The sequence below is a fragment of the Epargyreus clarus genome, unplaced genomic scaffold (assembly GCF_041222505.1).
Source record: "Epargyreus clarus isolate Ecla_fem2 unplaced genomic scaffold, WU_Ecla_fem_2.2 ptg000003l, whole genome shotgun sequence".
Taxonomy (NCBI): domain Eukaryota; kingdom Metazoa; phylum Arthropoda; class Insecta; order Lepidoptera; family Hesperiidae; genus Epargyreus; species Epargyreus clarus.
This window is the reverse complement of record NW_027332211.1, coordinates 4,895,372-4,917,983: the sequence shown is the minus strand read 5'-3', so window position 1 is coordinate 4,917,983 and position 22,612 is coordinate 4,895,372. Positions and strand designations below refer to the sequence as shown.

Below are 22,612 nucleotides of genomic sequence, written 5' to 3'. Positions count from 1 at the left end.
ATACTGCGAACTATTGCTCGGTGAAGTTATCTAACGTTTGGGATGCGATCGGGCGGTGCGACACTGTTAGCCATTCAATGTAAATGTTGGTATTACCATCGGTGCGATAACCCGCGCTGCATTCACTTCGGATGCACTTTTTTCGAATTTACGTCACGCAGCTATTGTTCTGCCTTACAGTTAGCTACGAGAATCTATATGGCGAGAGAAAAATATCACACGAAATTTCTTTTACAAGTGTCGTATTTAAAACATGTAACATTAATACCTAACCTAACCTAACCTATGTCATAGTATATTAGTGGAATATGTTACATAAAGATTTTTAGTTATTAAAAAAAATCAAAAAGCTGAATTGAATAATATTTAATTGTAAGATTTGGATAAGGTAGGCAATATTACTGAGAAAAAATATTTAAATCAACGCACTCCATTGGTATAGAATAATAAAACATTAGGAGATAACAAGATATCATGTACGAAACTTTATCTCATAAAAAATTTGAGTCACACCATAAAATATGTCATAATTGCTGTACGAATTAAAATTACGCAACCGCCGTTTTTTATAAATAGTCGAGCTTAAGTATTACAAGTCTAACATAACGCACGTACTCGTAGATCGGGTAATAGCTCAATTACTCATATGACGTCACTCGAGGCCAATAGGTCTCAGCTTGACTTCAGCCGTCGTGATGGAGGCTTAGAATCGCAAGGCAGCAGGAAATATATGAGCGGGTACTCGTCTCACCGCGGACGACTAACACACAATGTATGAAACGAAAATTACGTTCCTTACACTCATAGGCTCACGTTAGGAATCTTAGGAATCGTTAGGAATCGTTAGGAATACCGTACGGACCATACACCCGTTGCTATCCTTTACCCATAAGTTTGACAAATTGGAAAGTCTAATAACACATCTCATTACCAATGGAGCAATCAATAGCAAATAGTCATTGGTGCTCATAGAGAATTGTTATCGAACCCAAAAAATGATCAATTTTGCTAATAAGGTAGAAAAGGTTATAACGATGCTTCAGTGATCCAATCAAGTACCTACAGTGAAACGTATAAATAAGTGAATAATTTATCTTCGTATCTTACGTATCTAATAGCGCTATAATTGTTATTCTACCACCAGTATTGTTTGTAGTTCACTGTTGGCAGTGTGACTCTACAGAAAGCGATTACCGCGGGTAACTTCCAGTCAAAAACATAAAGCCCGTGTAGATTAGCCGGCGATTAAATTGTCCGCTTCACGCTATTGTGATCGTGCTTCTTTGTCATGCTTTGTTATGAGAAGCGTTTACTCGATCGCTATGTTCTTTAGAAATATTTAAAAGCTTCGGAAAATATTTGCATAGAAAGGAACAGAACTCTCTTAGCTAGTCGCGGCGCCGGCCGACTTTAAAGGGGTAAAATATTAATACTCCTTGCACTTTAAAAGGTAATAGAGCCAGTATTCGTTGACCCTGGGATATAACACAGCCACATCCAGTTTTAGCGTAAAACAGTTTTGCATTTCAGTGAACGGGTGAGGATGCTGGCTGATTCAAGTATCAGGTAATCTTAGTTATCAGGAATGGCAACGCTTCTGTAAGAGCGGCAGTGATCCCTTACCATCCCTTACCATACCAATATTGCAATGTCTTATCATCATTGCTAACCTTAGTTAGACTACATTGTAATTGGGATTTTCTTGACATTGATTTCATATATCGTGCCCATATATGTTGGAGAGATTTCAAGTCAGTTTCTCTTTCGCAGTATTTAGCAGTCACATAATTCTGTGCACATTTTACGCACGTGCGATACCGTACTGGCCGAATTCCGACAAATCACGTTAGCTAACCCCAATCTCACATTTATATATACGATTCATCACTATTAATCACGCTGATTCTAAAGTTTGACCTGCTAAACGTTTGCATATGTTATAAGGGGATAACACAACAAATGTAACGCAACTAGCTATCTATGTAGCTATTAGTGTACTTAACTTTTACGCGTCATATTAAGTAATATTTATATTTTGATTAATTAATAAAAGACATATCTAACTGTGAACGTAAATAATAGTTGCTTCAAAATTTAAATTAATTAAAACAGTTGATATCAAAAAATACAATCCTCGTATCAAAAATTTGCAAAGTCATAAAAAATAAAGTTCTAAATAAAGGTAAAGGTAAATAATAAAACTATTATGCTTAAAATACAACCAAACATAGTAAGTTTGGTATTCTTTAATAAGGAAAACCTTTATTGTCTCTTGAGGCATGTACAGCATAAGACCACAATATCACCATCTTCCAGCCTACTGCCTTTCTACTAGTCTTATATGACCTCCTATTATCAGTTCAAGGTCCAGGTTTGTTATATATCGTCTTCACACCTCATTGAGAACTAGAGAACTCTCAGGCGTAAGTAGGTAAAGTTATAAGGATATTACAATTCTCAATTAAAAGAAGCGATAAATGATTTCAAATATCAACACAGCTTGAATTTTGAAGTCGAATGGCATCAACAACATGACTCGTATATTTGAATGTAAGAGAATATAATATAAAATATAAGCTCGTAAAGTAATAACAACGTGCATTTTTAAACAGTTCGTTGAACTCTGCATGAAATTCGACCACGTCATTACAACCTTACGTTACATACATTTACTCTCTTTTGAGTATTATAGTACAGTTTTAATAAAGCTTACAATAAATAGGCTAAGTATATGAAGATCTCATATAGATGTTTTCATTTTAAAGCCGCAATAAGTTGCTAATTAAGAACTTGTTTTTGATTAACATTTTGGTATGTTTGTAAATATTTGTAAACTTTGCGGTATTAAAACGGAGTGTTAATTATATACAATGCTTTGTTTTATATTAGCTTTGAGGACGTCCCGTCCTCAAAGACTAGGTTACACAGGAGAGTAAATATAGAGACAGGGCAGGGTTATTTGGAGCTTGTCTAATATGTATACACTCTTTGATCTGAAACTCAAATATACTTATTTATTAATACTAAATTATGAATATTATATCATGATAGTAGATATATAATTTAAAACACTTTCATTTATTTAAACGACATAATACCAGAATACGCAGACGGATGATAGTGATGAAGTACGCAAAATCGTTGATTTTTTTCCTCTCAAAGCTGCTCTTAAGAGGAACTCAAAACCTTTCGGGTTAAGTAAATTAGTGACTCAGGATTAGATGCTCATTTGCTACTTGAATTTCATTAAAAAACGCTGAATGGAGACATGAACGTGAACGTGACATTAGCGTAGGGTGGAAGCGTTGTCGGGCGCTGCGGAGTGGAAAGGTGACATTGACATTGGCTGGCGGCGGCGGCGGCGACGGCCGTACGCGCTCGACGATGAAGCCTCTGAAGGCTTGTTTACCAACAAGCTCGCGTAACCGTGATCTTTCACTTGGTGCAACACTTGCATAGTTACGCGCGGTGCTGTGGTTATTGCACCGACGTACTATGTACAATTTCCGATCAGCCAAATGTGTTCTGAAATGGAAAAGAGCGAGAAAGTCACTTTGCACGTTCTAAGTAAAATAGTCTTTCTTTCTTTCGTTGAAAGCTTTGTTGTTATAAGAATTTCAATCTATTTCTTTACGTAACTACATAATTATACTTTATTATGTTCTTGAAACTCCCTACAGCTAAGTAATTTCGAATTGGGATAAAGTTACGGACTTTATCCTAATTCGAAATCCGAAGCATTTCTGACACACGAAGTCGTGAACAGTATACATCTATTACAAAGAGATTTATAGCGTCCAAAGCTTTACCGAATACGTTTGGCATCTCAGCGGGAGTGTTCGCCGGAATTCTTCGTAAAAAACACAATAATTACAACAAGGAAGGCATGATTGCAGATTAAATGATAGGTATGCCGCACAAAAAAATAAATTTATCATGTTATTGCGCTGGACAAAAAATCAAAGAGTACCTACGCTTATCACGCCGATGTGAACTAAACTGGGGCAAGCATAAGTTAGTAAGAGTCGCGTTAGTTATTAAGCTAGAACATTGTATTGCCAACAACTATGCTTACTTTAGGTAATATAAATAGGTTTTATCACACGACGATGTATAAATATTTTATTGGGTATATTTTCCTAAGACAAAATATACTTTCTAGTGACGTGGATTTTTGAAGAGTGTACCTACTATGTAAAGGTCGCATTTTCATTAAATTTGCGTATATTCTGGCCAAGTTGTGTAAAGTCCACTGTTCTATATGTACGTCTGAATACCACATGCTACTAAAATATGGTTTACTAGTGAAAAAAAACGAAAATCTATACTTATAGCATACCTTAACATTCCCTGTATCGTGAGTGACATTATTACTTTAAATTGAATACACAAATTGATGGATTTAGAATCTGGATTAGGAATTAGTATGATGTAATGTCTGAATCCTCTTTGTTCTAGATCGGATTAGATGTACAAATTATTAGTTGCTAGGCATCTATTTAATCATCCTTTAATTACCTTAAATTATAGTACCGACAAAGAACGAAGACAGAAACATTATAGGTACATAGGCACATTAGAAGTGATGTCACACCTTTGTTGTACCATACGTTTGTCGCTATATTTATGTAAAGCACTTGGTACTTATAAACCAGCAATTTTCTTAACTGCTGGTTTGATATACAATTAAGCATGTTCCCACGATGCGTGAGTCAGCTAGACTCAGAACAAGGTTTGCTCTTGAGTGAAGCAATGCGTACGTGTTAACGATGTGAATACCAGCCGAGTTTAGTGTGCCGCGAAATCTCTAAGGGCATTGTGGTTAGACCTTAGAATGAATGGATGTGTGTTCTATAATGACAGATCATACGTGATAACTAAATCTTTAAGGTAAAACTGTACGTTTTATTGTAATTTTTCAAGGAGATTTCGTTCACGGTTCTGCTGTGGTATGATTTGTCATCTATAATAATCCATAGGTATGTAGATCTAAATATTCAAGTTTCCAGGAAGTAGTTACGAAAATGTATGAACCTCTATTAGGCGACATAGCAATTACTCAATTTGTTTTCAACAAATTGTCAACTATGTTTATTCGTTACCTTCTTTTCCATATTTGGTGAATATCTTAAACACGTTGATTTTTCTTTAATTGTTGTAGTTATCGTTGTTACTATATTCAATTGACGACCCGCGTGGCGGAGCGGTCACCATACCGATCTGACGCCAGAGGGTCCCGGGTTCGATTCCCGGCCACCCAGAAATCTAAATGATGAATTTAGGTTTCTGTCTCCGGGTCTGGGTGTTTGTATATATGTCTCTGTTTGTGTCCATGGCACCCACGGTACAGGGAATCCTAGTGTGGGGCTGTGAGTGTAGAATGCGTTTTTTTTAAAGAATTGTTTTATATCATGTATTATTGTGTTTTTTGCAAAAAATAAAAGACGTATATTCATATGTTTTACAATGACAACGTTTCCTACTATAACGACAGACCATTATGTGCGAACGTTAGTTTCAATCTCTACAGTACAAAAGACTAAACTGAGCACACGTCGCTTCCTGATAGCGATCAACAATTAACACCGACATTGCCAGTAGTTTTTGTTAATTTCATAATAATGGAGTAGGAACATCATTGATTGTAAACTAGAAAAAATATCCATTCATCCGTGTTATCATCCACAGTGCAACGGCTGGCCGTGAGTCGAGGTTGGCTTCGAAATGTTTCTGATTAGGGAGGAAAGAAACATAGTTACACATTGTAATGTAAATTTTAGATTCATTTTTACGAAACAGCAAATGAAGATGCATGCAGTCCAGCCTTTTTTATCATGGGGAAAGCCCTTATGCCTGACTCCTACCGGCTTAAGTGCCACGGTATACATGCCCTTAATCGGTACCGCTGGTACGTTAACAGTACTCGTCTGCGGATGCAGTCCAGCCTTGGTCCTGCCTGAGATCGGCCATAGGTGCGTTGCTACATTTGAGAACTAATTTGGAACGCCTGGTTAAAGTATTTCTTACGATTATGATACACTACAAATCTGAACAATGTTGAATATTGGATGTTGTGTGGTTAATATATGTGATGATATTCCGTGATGCCTCCGGAGCTGAACCACTAAAGCCTACAATCTTTGTTGTTATAAATAGGCATGTCGTAGAGTTAATGAATAGGTTGTAGTTAGAGTTAAATTGTGTTGTATGGATGAAGTAATGATATAAGCATCAATAACGAATTCAATTTAATACACTTATTGGGTAATGGCGTAATCATTCATTCTTAATTATACACATTATCTTTACGTTTAATATAATTCATAACATACGAGTAGGTACGTGTGTCGGTATGCTTATAAGGAAATTAAACATTGTTTATTTGTTATTGTAGTTTTTTTTTTACAAAAAGCTTAATTCCGATTTAACTCAATTCTAGATGATGTTAAGAGTAAGCGATAGACACTAGATAAACGAGTATTATGATAAAATCTAAAAATATATCGCAATAGATGGCATTACCGCTCCGAGCAACAATTTCTTGCAGAGAGCCTTGCAGATAGCCATCTTCAAACTAAACACGATCTAGAAAGAACAGGAATCGATGAGTTGGAAAGAAAATAATAATAAAGTAAAGCACGAATTGCAAAAGCAAAAGATAAAATACATAAAGTTGCAATTTTCACACGTACAACGCGTAATGGATGGTAAGGTTAAGATATATGTACATTATTGTACATATATAAACTTATGATAAATCTAAGGCGTCTGCGATATGCGTATACAAATAGCAGCGTATCAAATAGGTGGTCTAAATCTAATCAACAGCAAATATGGAGTACGTTATGGGAGCTGCATTCAAAACTGAACATTAAGTAATAAATTCCACTGACAGTAAAAAAAGAAAGAATGTAAACGTAAAGATAAAATAAAGGAATAAAATTTGTCACACTGCACTCAACATCGCCAATCAACATCCATAACGCATCACTTTTTCTTATAAACATTCCTAAGGTCGCATATTTACACCTGATTGGGGTGTATGGCCACATAAAATTTGTTTTGCATTGAGACGACCTGACACATACAAGCTCGCTCGCAACTTGAATATCAGGTTCATAAATTATAAAGAAAAATAAATACTGAAGCGAATGCGAGTGTCAAACTGGACGGTTACCGTTAGAGGACGTCACTCTACGAGTTGATACAACCAGTTTCAGAACTAGTGTCGCGGGAATGCACGATCAGAACCATTTGGATCTAATAATCATACTATGCTAGATTTTCCTATCGAGCTTACGATGTGGTTAAATGCACTCCTGTACACGGCTTTCAATGTTTAAGGAAGGAATCCTAATAATCTTCAGGAAATGTGTTTTCATTTGTAAAGGCTGCCGTCAGTGACTTCGGACAAAATCGATTGTTTGAAGAGTAGCGCATTTGAGCTTCATTAATTTTAGTTTGGGTTTTCTTTAAAAAATTGTCTATGACATATACCTAATCTATGACATAAAATATATTAATAATTAGTAATAGGGTTCCGTTTTTACCCTTTGGTTACGGAACCCTAAAAATGCAAGCCCGATTTAATAGTAGTAGGTTCCTTTTTAATGGGATAGCATTTACCAGTTTATTCTGTCTAAGGTGCACAACGTGAATATATTAAACCAATAATATTCAAACGTCGTGCAATATAATATTTGTTTAAACATATTACGCGAATATACGCATTTAAATACGATAACAATTACGAGTAAGTAAGTAATCTGGTGTGATATCGGCTTGCTTCAAAGAGAATTTCACTTAGAGACAAGGCTGTAATAAAATAAAAATATAAAAGTAAAAGCAGATTCGAGCAAGCATTACCTGCGTGTAAGTTATCTCATCGACTACTATCCACTGGCAGGATGTCATTAGGCTTTAAGTCCACAAGGGACGATATACCTTCACATGCTTGGCTTGTTAATATGTAAGAGGGTGAGGGGGTTATTTGGGTATGGACGGCACGAAGTTGACCTGCCATTGTTAAATATGTAAACAGAAACGTTATTTAATTATAGTACGTTAAACACAAGATATTTTAGTGTTTACTGTTTGTACTGTACTATATGGGCTTTAGAAGATTTAGAGATAAAGTTTAAAGTTTGGTTCTGATTTTGAAATAACTGATTTTCTTACTCACTTTTGTACTCATTAGTAGGTACCACTCATTTCAGGTTCACTTATATACATATGGGTTCGTTTATTCTAATATTAGTTACAATAAACTAGGTACATAAATACAATACGTAGCTAATCAATATTTTAATAATATGTTATTTGTTACAGACGAACGAAACCGGTGATATGTGAGAGGGAAGCTGCTCGATCAGACACTTGACTTATGAGCTAGTGTCGGTCACCATGCACACCATGGACACGATGGGCTACGGCCACAAGAAGTACCGGCCGCCACTCTCGCCCAACAGCTTCTACCACCATGATTATTATTCAAGGCACAACACGTTGCGACCACAGGTATGTTGTTTATGTTTATTTTACATATTCTTATTTGTTATGCCTTAGCTGAAATATAAGACAATATGCTGAACTTTTAATTAAAGACTATTAAGTAAAACAATAGTGCATTTAAAAATGGAATTATCGAAAAAATGTTTTGAAGGTGGTACGAGTAGAACCCTTTGTGGTTCGACTCCGGCGGCACCACCGCCACACCTATTTCTACCTAATAACTGCAGTGTTAGGCGCTGCTGTGTTCCGGTTTGAAGGGTGTGGTAAGGGAGAAAGACTTTTCCGAGGCATTCCAGCTTAGTCCTCAGGGGTAGCGGCGCATCTGTGGCCGACCTCAGGTAGGAATATCTAATCCTATCTGGGGTTGATTACAGATGTCCATGGGCGGCAGTAGCCACTTACCATCAGGTGGACTGCATACTCGTCTGCTACTCTTATATTATAAAAAAAAAAAAAAAAACTAGTATAAGAAAATTGATGACGCACAATGTATAAGTGCCCCGTAGGTTACACAAACTTCCCATTTTATTTTATTTACTTACTAAGTTAAATAGGCTACAGCTGTAAATAAATTATATTCAGCTTATCATTTTGATATATTTTGTTATTGATATTCACGATATTGAAGATAATACGACAATTATAGTCTAAGTACGGTTTTTGTATCGTTGTCTCGTGGCTAATGAAACGGAAACTAAGCAAGGCCCCACCCTTGTATTGTTCCTATTGTCCTGCAATTTAATAACGACAGATGGGCATGAACAAAAATACTTATATATAGGTACATATATCGCCTTATCATCAGGTATAGGGTAAGAATAACGTTTATATATTTTATAAATAAGAAAACATAAGTTTTTTTTTTTTACTTTTTAACTTAATTTTTTTGCAATCTTCACACATTAAAATTTCGAATATGTATTGAAAAAATCAGTATTTTTTAATAAACAAGCGTATTGATGAGATTATAATGCCGTATGTAAAGCAATAAGATTATCACAATTTTTGCAGTCTTAAGACATAAAAAATCTGAATATGTATTGAAAAACAGTATTTTTTAAAAAGCAAGCATATTGTTGAATTTATAACACCGTGTGCAAAATAATACATGAGTTATCACAAAAATATTAGTCTATAAAAAACGTATGAGACAATTATAGTAAGACCTATCAATTATTATATTTAGTATTATTATTATTATTCAGTATAGTGAGCTATAAACAATGGTACATTTCGTAAATAAAGTTTCAATATTAAAATTGAATTGTCTTAAACGGTTGTATTTACCTATAAATAAATAGTGCACAGTGCACACACAATTTCCTACCGGTATAAACCGTCTAAGCGCATCGGAGCGAACGCAAGGTCAAGGTACAGTTTAACAATTCATTCATAGCGTACTGGCTGGAGGCGTGTTATGTAACTCAAAATATGATCCGAGTGAATTGAGAAGGGCCGCGGTCCCGTTACCACCGAACGGTATCCGAATGATCGAAGGCCAGTGCCGCCTATGATTTTGATAAACACAAAGCTTCATAGAATAGGGATGTACAGTAGATGAACAGATCAAAATTCCAAAGATACCTATACACCTAAATGTTCATAAGTAGCTAAACACCCCTAACATCATAATTAGGTGAACATCGTAAAGTCTCAGAATAAGATGAATATTAACGCGTCAAAAGTAGCTGGACACTATATGTGCAGAATGGCTAACGTCACTAATATGATACGTCACTGTTCAGCTACTTTGACACTGTACTGTTAATCTACTTTTGAAGCTTGACGACGTTCATTTAATTATATTGCTAGTGTTTAGCTACTTATGAACGCTTTAGTGCATAGCTATTTTTGAAACCTTAATCTGTTCATCTAAATTTGGAGATGACTGTACCCTAGATGTACTCGTAGATATGAGCGAATAAAAGTTTACGATTTCTGAAAATCTGGCTCGACTCTCTTTTATCTTTTATTCCTTTTATGAGTAACATAGATAATATCTACGTGTAAAGCCTCCCGTTCTAATAAAAGATATAAAGAAATCGTAAAATCTTTTATTTGTCTGCAACGGAGTACTTGCGGAGTTTTAAAAATAATGTGGCATATACTCATGGCAAGATAAAATGAGGACAAAGCTGCTTTGTTACAATTCGCTGCCAAAGTGATAGGAAGTTTATTCTTTTAAGATATGCAAAAATATTTTTTAGATAGAGCATTAATGTAAATATGAATTTCGATCTCTGATACTTGATAAATATGTCATACATTAAAATGACCATATGACCATAAAATAAACTTATCAAGATAAGTCTGGATTCATAAACAATTGTTAATCAGGAGTATAAAAGATAGACAATCTAGAAGGAGATAGACAGTTATTTAAGGAGCGATTCATTTTCTCATTTTGAAGTCGGCTAATAAATAAAATAAGAGTCGTAATATAAATGATATTCGCCATAAATTGATATCGCGATGTGACTAACTATTTACCATACAATGCTTGAATCCTCGCACAAAGGAATAAGGCTGTCGGTAAATCATATAATAAGTGTAAAGCTACCGGAAACGACCCTGAGCAATGACAATGAATGAAGCAAATAAGTATAGATTGATTTATATATACTGAAGTTTTGTGTTAACCACCTAACGAGTCATATAGGTAACCTAACCTAACCTAACCTAACCTAACCTAGTCATATAGATAAGTTTATTTTTACGGTTCCGCACAATTTTGCCCTCTTCTTTAGCGACTCCAAAAAGGAGGAGGTATAATAGTCGTCTATGTCCGCGTTTCCCAATCTGTGGTCCGCGGACCCCTGGGGGTCCGCGATTATATGTATGGGGGTCCGCGGTGTCATCTCTGTACCATACATAAATCGCTCATTAAATGAAAAAGGGCCGCAAAACGAAACATCAGCAAACCAGTTTATTACATTTTTTTTTTTCATATTTTTTACCTTCTGTATTTGTTTTTTATCTGTAATAACTAAAATAAATAGCTAATCCGTATTTTTTGCTGTTTATTTTATTAAGGGGGTCCGTGTAAACAGTGCTTGATTTCCTAAGGGTCCGTGGACTGAAAAAGGCTGGGAAACGCTGGTCTATGTCTATATTTTAATGAATGTTACGTCTCCACACAATAAAGGTATTTTTACAGCGCATTTTTTTCGACACTCAAAACAGTAAAAATATGTACATACAAAAGGGGGACTTTTAAGGGGGACTTTAAAGTGAAATAATCAAGTTAAGAAGTAATAATCTACAACTAAAAATATATCGACGGGTCCTACGTAAACTGGTGCAAGTGCGTTTTCACAACTTTACAGTAGAGCGATTTGAATGATCTAATGCGTGTAACTTTAACATTATTCACGTACAATGCATTTTTTTTTTCAAAAGGATTCAATTATACCAGTTTAAAATTTTAACTTTGTACTCTTGTCACTGAAATGTAACGTAACAATATGTAATTATGGCTACAATTAATATGACGTGTATGTTGTAACGGTGTGTAATTGGTAGTTTTTGTTAATAGTATTATCGTTACCGGCGCTACCATCTCCTAAGAACCGTTAGCCGCTCGCCGCTAAACCGGTCGATATCGATATACTTTTTACTTATTTTGTTATTCGAAATACCTACTATTGCTTAAAATTATTAGTGCGTAAGAAGTTACTGAGCAGTGATAGCTTAGAGGTTAAGAAACTCGGCCTCTCGATCAAGGGGTCCGATATTCAAATCCCAGGCACACGCACCGCTGATTTTTCGAAATTATGCGCACTTAGAAATTAATTATCACTTGCTAAAACGGTAAAGGAAAACATCGTGACCTGCATACCCGAGAGATTTATTAAAAAAAATCTCAAAGGTATGTGCAGTCTACCAATACGCACTTGACGAGCGCGGTGGACTATGGACTAATCTTTCTCATTTTGAGAGGAGACCTGTGCCTAGCAGTGGGACAGTAATGGGATGTTGATGAAGAAGTTACCGTATGAGCCAAAACGTAGATTTAGATAGGTGATAGAGGCGATTTTAAATTGGAACCTTATACCCAAGCCATTTTTTCATGTTAGAGATTCTGCAACAGTCTACGAAATGTGAATGTGTAAAACCAATAAGTTATCAATAACATTCATTAAACTTAATCTTAATACAATTATTGATGAAATGATAATCCAAGATATATCATTGTAACATAATTTTTTTGTTCATTATTAAAAAAATAAGTGAAGTTTTAAAACTTCAGCTACCTTAGTTATTTACGTCCATTGAGCGTATAGAAACATAATTATTTCTAATCCAGTGAGCATCGTTACATCCAATTATAACACTCATTAGTTTAACAAGAAACCCTATTAAGTACCTAATTGTTTATTTTATTTCTCTACATATACCATGTTAGGTACTTCAAACCGGAACACAGCAGCCTGTAGGTCTAAGCACTGCTATTATTTGGCAGATGCGTCTGTGCTGCCTTTAGGGTCAAACCACGAATGATTCTACTTTAAAATGTTCCTGTTATTATAAAAATTGGTAAATCATCCTTAGACATAACAACAGATAAATAATAGAGTAACTGCTACAATTTAGTTAACAATTCAAACAGCAGCATTTTATTAAATTTTTAATGAGGAAACAAGGCATAACGTGCATTATCTGACCCTTCTCGCACCAGCGGCTGCGAGCACATCTCGTGACAAATCGATTACGTGGTGGCGGTGGTAAAAACTACTCTGCCATGCTCCACTGAGCTATATCACGTAATAACGCACCACCGTTTGCGTTGACGTCTCACTCAGCGTTGTAAACAGCTCTGCTACTTCACTACAATAGTTTTTGTGTCTGAATGTACTAAATGACCTGTCAACGTTTACTTCATTACCTACCTATTTTTATTTTTTTCGATGTAAGCGTATTTTTGTACCTGAATACGGACCTGTATTTCGTGTGTATTTACCTACGTATGTCTCATTCTTTGGCACACCCTTCAGCTCAAATGGATTGACGGATTTTAATAATCATACTGATACACCAATATTATATCAAATGTCCCGCTTTCCTTCAAGGTCTTCTTAATACTCATGTGTGGTTATCGTAGCTTTTAATTGAGATCTTTGTAAGACTTACACCTAAATTACGTGCTCCGTCTTCGGGCCTTTGTCCGGTGTTACGAAGTACCAAAGCTTCGCCAGGCATGACAGCTTAAATATGGACGAAGATTCTTCCTTTTTCCGCCCATCCTTTTTTACAGCATAAATAAAACAAACAAGGAGGTCGGTAACCCCGATCGGACCTATCGTCGATAACGTATAATTCATATAATAGATACCGTTAGGAATTAATGGAAGCTACAAACCGAATCGAACAATATTCCATGAGCTTACGACGTATGGAACGCGGGCAGCCGCGCGTAGCACGGGCCACTCATCTACGGACTTACGGAGCTCCTAAAAACAGCAAAAACCCAGGAAGCATAGTGATGCTGCTAATGAATAATGATGAATATTCTTCCGCGTGCTGTTTTAATTACCTCTTCGCCTTATGCGAATGTCCGTACAATACTATTTTCATTTTTTATGGATACCACGGCACGCGGCTGACCGTAAAGGCACGCGTCACTTAAGATGGTTTTCCGCAATTACATAACCACTTCATTATGATTTAACTATTGGAATATTTATAACTATGATCTATGTTGATTATATGACAGAAATTTTATACAAATGTTTGCATATACTGCGATTCCACTTCATTCATTCGACCACCTGTTGCATTTATTTGCATTTTAAGTGCTGAAGTGTTAGTTCTTATTATGCGTCTTAAATTTCTCAAGAATTCAAGACCAGTAGTATTTAATAGAAAAGATTGCGCGTGATAAAATGATTTATTGATTTTCTAAAGTGTGAATGGGTAGCGTAGCTATTGACGCCATTGTCCAAATGTCGGCTAACCGTTTCCCCGCCATTGTCAGGGGTCACGGCGCGTCACGTGTCACGCAACGGTTTCCAAATAACAATACGGGATTCCAACTCAAATCTCAACTTACCTACTCAAATATTATCACTTCACCGTTAATGTCTAAACTGGTTTCGTGGGAAATTAGGTATAAATAAAAATTACTATGCATTATGTAAATTAGCACTAGTGTGTTGTATACGTTAAATATAAATTTTCTTTTAGAGTTAGATGTGAGGAGTGTTTATTTTTATTAATTTTTTCTTAAATAATATGATTATTATTTTGCATAGTGCAATGTTAATTAAATCTAATGACTTTGAGATTAGTTGTAGAAGTTAACAAATAATTACTGTAATTTGAATGTTACCTTGTTGTCATCTTTAATTTGTCAACTATTTTTATTATTAATCAAAGTATGACATTTCTCTACTTGGTTTTAAATGTTCGCAAAGAGGTTAAGGTTCCTATAAGGATTTTAATACACTTACCTACATGTATGAGTATTAGAAGAACACCTACTTAAAGCAGTATGTTTGAGTTAGTCTTAGTTTAATTCCAGTTCGGTCCCCAAACAAGTCATTAATTAGTCTACAAATTCCATTAATGTGGGAATTCTTATTGTACTAAAAAGATTTACATACAGAGAGTCACATAAAAATGTCGTCTTATACATTCTTATAGATTTTAATCTAACAATTTAGAGTAAGCGTATTTGTTAGATTGCAAAAAAAAAACAATAAAACACAAACAAGTAGTTATCAAGGATTACCTGGAAACTATTAAGGCTTATAGTTGATGTTATACTTCGATGATATTATAAATATAGAAAATTTCATCCTTTGTTTACTCCACTTAGATGTTACATCTGAGTTTTCTCAAAAATTCCGCTTTTTCGCTTGTCTACGCCTGTCCAAGGGTCCAAAGGGGAGCAAACGCAATGAAACAACTTTTCCAAATGAGCACTGATATTTATTTCTTTGGGGTATATATATGCCCAGTAAAAAATCTCGTCACCGTGTTCTAATTTTGGTACAGAGACATCTATTTGTGACATAAAGTAAATTATATGTTAAATAAAGAACGTCAATCAAAGAACGTCAAACATTCCGCCCACCATGGACAAAATGTCCATAATCTTAAAGTTAACTACATCATGTCTCCAAATTACCGCCCACCATGAAAAACGTTGACAATTGGGCACTTCGAAATAAGCGGACTGTATACAATTCAATAACTTAAATTAAATTAAAAACATTCAATTGAAATAAAAATAATAGCCTTAAAATTACACTATAGAATAACCTACTTAATAAGAAAAGATGTTTTTAATTTGCTATGGGTAATATAATTAATTTTGAAATAGGTCTTTTTATTATAGACCCTTTGCAACGTAATGACACGACTCTCGTAATGTGATCTGGACCGCAATGTTTTTCGATAATAAGCCCGTGAAGCCATCTTGCAGGAGGCAAGTCATCCTCAATGACTAACACTACATCACCCACGTTTGGTTCAGGCGAATTGCGTGACCATTTATGTCTTTGATGAAATTGAACCAGATATTCACGAGACCATCTGCGCCAAAAGTCCTGGACCATACGTTGAGTCAAATGCCACCTTTTTAAAGTGCTTATATTTGAATTTTCAAAATTAGCATCAGGGACAAGTAACAACGGTTCCCCAACCAAAAAATGTCCAGGGGTTAAAGGACATGGATCCTCTGCAGAACAGCTGATAGCAGAGAGGGGCCTAGAGTTTAGACACGCCTCGATTTGTGCAAGTACCACTGAAGAATCAGTCCAAGCCTGTATATTATCCTTCATAATTCCTAAAGTGTCTGAAACTTCTAGCAGAAGTTTTGAAAGCAGCACAACGCCGCACTATTCCAAACGTGGTATAGAAACCTGTTTGATGGGAGCCACTTTAGTTTTCGAGGCTACTAGACTGACGTGAACATAGCCATTCGAATCAATAGATCGCGTGTAGACCACAGCTGAGTATGCATTTAAAGAAGCATCGCAGAACCCGTGCAATTCAAGAGACTTGTCTTGACGACTTGTATGAATCCATCTTGGCAGACGAAAGCTCTGAAGATTATGAAGGTTACTTCATAATCTTACCAAGCAATCCAGCCAATCTCTTAATAGGCAATTAGGCAATTCTTCATCCCAATCAATGCCTGAGAGCCACAGTCGTTGGATGAACACCTTAGCTGTTATTATTACAGGTGCAATCCAACCAAGAGGATCGTAAAGGCGTGCGATATCAGAGATCATCCTTCGCTTGGTCACGGGTGTCTCCAGTGGAGGGAGATTGACAGCATACTGGAATTCGTCTGAACTTCTGTTCCACTTCAATCCTAAAATTTTCAAAGACGCATTTATTTCAAAATGAAGAGTTTCGTCATATTTCGATTCGGAGGATTGTAATTTAGTCAGAAGATCGTTGCTATTGCTCGACCACTTCTGAAGCTGGAAACCTCCTCGACCGAGCATCTCATTCATTTGATGATAAATCTGTTCACCTTCCGCCACAGATTCACAACCTGAGAGAAAATCATCAACGTAGAAGTCCTTTAAAACTCGTTCTGACACTAAAGGGAAATCTTTTCCTTCATCATATGCTACCTGTTGAAGAGTGCGAACTGCTTGGTAAGGAGCTGAGGATGTACCAAATGTGACACGTAATAATCTCAAATGTAGCAATTCAGTATCTGGGCTTTCGCGCCATAAGATACGCTGATAATCCACATGTTCGTCAGACACTTTTATTTGACGATACATCTTCACGATGTTAGCAACTAAACATATTGGATGGCAACGCCAACGCATGATGGTATGACGTAAATCGGGTTGTAAGGTAGGGCCTACCATCAAATCATCATTCAACGAAACTCCATTGCATCCCGAACAAGAAGCGTCGAAGACGACCCTGACCTTAGTGGTACTCTTATCTTCGCGTACCACGGCGTGATGCGGTAGATATATCGCAATCTTCTCAATTTCCGACTGGGGAACAATCTCAGCATGTCCCAGTTGAAGATACTCTTGAATGACAAACTTGTACTGCATTCCCAGTTCAGGATTTTTCATAAACTTCTTCTCCAGTATGTGGAAACGTTTTCGAGCTATCTCCTCTGATCTACCATATTGACTCTGCGGCTCTTCAGATTTGAAGGGCAGCTTGACAATGTATCTTCCGGTAGCATCACGTATAGTTGAGCTAGAGTAGAAGTCTTCGCATCTCTGCTCTTCTTCTGTCAGTATGACCTGATGTCGGGTTGAAGACTCGTCGGATTCTAACTCCCAAAACTTTCGCAAAAGCTCGTCAACATTTGTACGTGCGACTACGCTGCAACATACTGGTACTGTCATCGTTTTGCTGACTTCGCCTGATAAAATCCACCCAAGCTTAGTTTTCTGCGCAATAGGTGTACCAGGCGGACCTTTAACTAAACCTTCCTGAAGAATCTCGCCCACTACACGCGTACTCAACAGTAAGTCAATCTTCCCAGGAGTATTGAACGATGGGTCAGCTAATTCTAAGGATGCAAACGATGATGGTAAAACCTGAATAATCTTCCTTTCAGGAAGAAGTGATGTGAGTCTTCTCAACACATAAGCACTGACGGGTAAAACAAAATTGGGATCTAGGCGTGATTGTATTTTAAAACTTACTATCCATCTAGAGGGCATTGTAGCACCTTCATCATCGCCTAGTCGAATAATGTCAGTGTGAGCTGATGTTTTCTTCAGGCCGAGCAACTGAACCGCGGACTCTGTAATAAAAGAGACCTGAGAGCCCTGATCCATCAGGGCCCTTAAGACAATAGGTGATCCAGTCTTTGACTCGACGTCGACCAAGGCTGTGGCTAACAGTCCATGGTTGTGAACATCTGCGTAACAACATACACCAGCGGTGGGCTCATTTTGGTTGGACGATGCGGCTACTGGTGCAACAGAATTATTTGTATTAATTGTTGCAGCAGTGGTGATAGATTTAGGGTGAAGTAGTGTGTGATGCCTTTTCTTACATAAATGGCATCTAGTGGCTTGGCGGCAAGAATAAACATTGTGAGTTTTAGACAAGCAATTAAAACATATTTTATTAACACGAGCGAACTCACGACGAGAGTCAGTGTCCTTTTTTGCAAAGTCCTTGCAATGGCATAACTTATGGTCACCGGAACATAACATACATATTTGAGAAGCTACATGGAACGAATTTGTATTATATCGGTTGACATTAGGCTTTTCCGACTTACTATCTAAGTACTCTAACGATCTAAACCTAGATTCTAAAAAAACTTTGAAATCATCAAATGTAGCTAGTTCGTCGCCTACGCTAATCTGTGACTCCCATAGCTTACGAGATTCAAAATCTAGTTTGGCACTTATAATAAAAACAATAATAGTATCCCAAGAGTTAAGATTAATATCAAGTGTGCGCAAGCCATGAAGACAATCCACAGTAGTATCTAATAGATTTTTTATTGCTAATGAAGATTCTTTGGAAATTGTCGGTTGATTAAAAAGACGTTTTAACATACAATTAGACAAAAACCGTTTATTATTATAACGCTTTGTTAAAATTGACCAACATTCCTTATAATTCGAAGCAGTTACTGGAGTGTGGCGTAGCAGTTGTTCTGCTTCCCCTGATAAATGGCTCTTTAAATAATGTAACTTCTGAACGTCATCTAATGCATCATTTTTATCAATAAGTGAGAGAAACAAATCACGGAACGTCGTCCATTCTGTGTATTGTCCTGAAAATGTTGGCAAAGAAATTTCTGGTAGCTTTACATTACTATTATTTGCTTTAACCTGTTTACCTTCACTACTTACAGACGTGCTACCACGCATGCACTCCTTTAACTCAGTCTTATACATAAAATAAAATTCCTCTGTTTGGTCATACATTTCCTTCGTAAAATATGAATTATTTAAATCGTCATCAGTAGCTACTTCTATAATATTTTTATGGATTTTAATGAAATCTTTCCAGCGGTCTTCAAGTGATTCTAATCGCGTTTCTAGATAGACTTGAGTAAGCCTATCCTTTGGTGATTTTTTAAAATTAATTCTCGCCTTCTCAATTAACTTTTTGTTCTCAAACTGGACCTTCAGGAAAGACTCCATAATTGTATAATTATTTTAAATTTAAATATTGTATTTTCGTTGAACCGAAAAAATTACAAGTGTTTTTGACTTAAACTAAAATCAGCACAGCACAAACATATTAAGGAAAGAAAATTGCAAAGTTATTACAAGTGTTTTTAAAATTAATTTAAAGAAATAGAAAATTGGACATGGATTCCCCGTCTGAACAATTTAATGAAAATATTCTAAGTCCAATTTCTACCTAAAAATTACTAGTCTTTAGTAAGGACACACGAACAATAAAATGACTCTACTGACTGAAAAGATAAAGTTGAAAATTGTTTGAGCACAGCACAAATTATTCAAAGTCAACTCACGCTGTTGCCAAGTAACCACCTTTGTTGTTTACTCCACTTGATATTCCATTTAGGGCTTCATCCGATTCCACATCTTATTGCGTCTGCTTCCTTGATAGACAGTAGACACCACCTCTAAGTGGCACCCTCTGCCAGAACAGTCCGTCGACTCCTTGCTCGGAGTGACGCGCGGCAGCACCTTCGGCGGTCGCTGCTGGGGTGAGGCTGCAACTCGTGCAGCACTCAGGCACTTCAGTGACAATTGGCCACTGGTTTCTGTGCCTTAACAAAAATTGGTCCCGGACATGGAAAACTAGTCTTAATATCCGGCTCGAAGGACCAAAATAATGTCCAAGGGTCCAAAGGGGAGCAAACGCAATGAAACAACTTTTCCAAATGAGCACTGATATTTATTTCTTTGGGGTATATATATGCCCAGTAAAAAATCTCGTCACCGTGTTCTAATTTTGGTACAGAGACATCTATTTGTGACATAAAGTAAATTATATGTTAAATAAAGAACGTCAATCAAAGAACGTCAAACAACGCCTAAAGGTCCATAAAAGTCTATTGCAAATTTCATGCTTTAGAACCACCTATTTAAATCGTGCATTACAGTTTTATTAACAGAAATATACTCCAGGGACACAAATAGTAGCATATTCATTGGCTGTTCATTATCATAAAAAAACGTAAATAAAACACCAGCAATTTGCTCTACGGCACGGCTCGTAATGAAATGGCTGGGAGACGTCGTCAGATATCTAGATACTTATAAAAGCTATTAAGAGTACAAAAGGAGTAGCGAACGTACGAGTTAGTTTTGTTGCAATCGTAATAAGGCATTACGTGTGGTTCGCCTTGCACTTGGCGGAGGCTCTTCAGTGCAACAGCCGACCGTGGCGGACCGGCTCGCCAAGCGGGTCACCAACACCCACACTCATTACAGGGTTATGTGTAGGGTTGCTACTTGCTACGTTTTGTAGAACTCTTATAAAATAATCTGAGGTACGTAATGTTAAAAGTTATGTAAGTAAATATTTAATTTAATTATTAAATGTTGCGTTGAATATATTACATTTTTTTTAGTTTTGATTAATTTTGAAAATAAAGTTTCCCAATGCTTAGATGTGTATATTATAATTTCAATTACGCGGTAAAGGAATTATGATGACGAGTCTTACGCATCTGTGACTAGTACCTAAACTACTTAGTACCTACTACAGTCTTGTATTTTCTTTTTTCTCCTGTGAGGAGCGCAGTAAGAATTGGAATGTAATACAATATTGACGATAATTGATTGCTTGTCATCAATTATCAACAACATATACAATTTACAATGTTCTTAATAAATTATTTGCCATTAAAAATGAGGAGGCAGAAGTAAATGAAACCAAGGAAAATGCTTGTATTCATTGTTATCTTTTAATGGAATATTTCTAGGGTAAATAACGTATTTTCTTTTTGTTTCCTCTCGCGTGCAATTGACGTCCAATTGATTGCTGATGTCGAGACCCATTCAGCCATAGATGAGTACGGCCTCGTTTTCCCCTAGCATTGCAATAGTTAAAACCCCAATATTTATTCCATTCCAAATAGCGATGCAAATAAAATGGTACCATTTTTGCTAAAAATAAATGAAACTGAAGTATATGCGTTAACAATAACAGAATGTTTTTAGGATACTAAAACATAAAATTATTATAAAAACAAACTCGTTGCACTTATTATATGTAAAGCCCTTTTTTTTTTTTTTTTTTGTTGACGAGGGGGAAACCTTCAAAAGGTACCCGACGCCATGGGAGTGGAGAACTCCGGGATCTCCAACGGAACACAACCGGAGTCCTCCTAACGCGATGCCCTTCTATCGGGCTCTGCCCTGGGGGAGCATTTACGCTCCTCTCACATCCCCTGGTGATTACAGCGATATGCGACCACACAAAACCGCTGTCCTTCCCGGGGTTGCTTGCTGGACGGTTTGAGCTCCCACTCTTGCCGCCCGCAACCCCGAAAGCCCCTTTTAGTCGCCTCTTACGACAGGTAGGGGATACCGTAGCCCTATTCTGGTCCCGGTACTACAGGGACAATTATTTGTAAAGCCCTAGATATCGCCCACGATTTCGTTCGCATAGATTTAAAAACACGGAAGCATAGGTATTAAGGTTTTGTATGTTACTTACATAACATCCAAATAGTATATAAGTCTAACTATGTTTACAAAGTATAAAATTCTCGTTTGAATCTAAAGAGCATTTTAGCATGATTCGGGAACAAACGTACAAGCAGACAAACCGACAAAAAACCCTTTTTTATGACATCCACTAATTAGTTATTAAAAGATCTTCAACAAATAACGTACTTCATTACAATTTTATAATGATACAGATAAAAATATCAAGCTTATACGTACTTATATAAATAAAATAAAAGTTGTTTAATAATATTTCTTGGAAAACTATTACCCCTGTTATCGAAGGCTGCATAACTGAGGCTTTAATTAATGCTCAAACGTGATCGGTACTTGCCGTTTATTTTTAGCTCGCACCTAGTCTTACCTGCACGGCAGCCTCTGCATCTATGTACTCTACATTACATATGTATGTAGTTATACGAAGGAGAAATGTTTATGTGTATCCGTAAGGCATGTTCATATGCCGAAGAATATCATATTTCTTTTTTAAA

At 36.4% G+C, this 22,612-nt stretch overlaps 1 protein-coding gene across 2 annotated transcripts in view; it reads left to right on the top strand.

Moving 5' to 3' along the window:
- LOC140750775 (uncharacterized) overlaps positions 1-22,612 on the top strand; it is a 61,854-nt gene that overhangs the window by 5,208 nt on the left and 34,034 nt on the right. For both annotated transcript variants that reach the window (XM_073084501.1, XM_073084493.1), the window contains exon 2: positions 8,329-8,517. In XM_073084501.1, coding sequence (XP_072940602.1) covers positions 8,404-8,517 — 114 coding nt within the window. In that variant the 5' untranslated portion in view covers positions 8,329-8,403. The remainder of the gene's footprint in view (positions 1-8,328; positions 8,518-22,612) is intronic.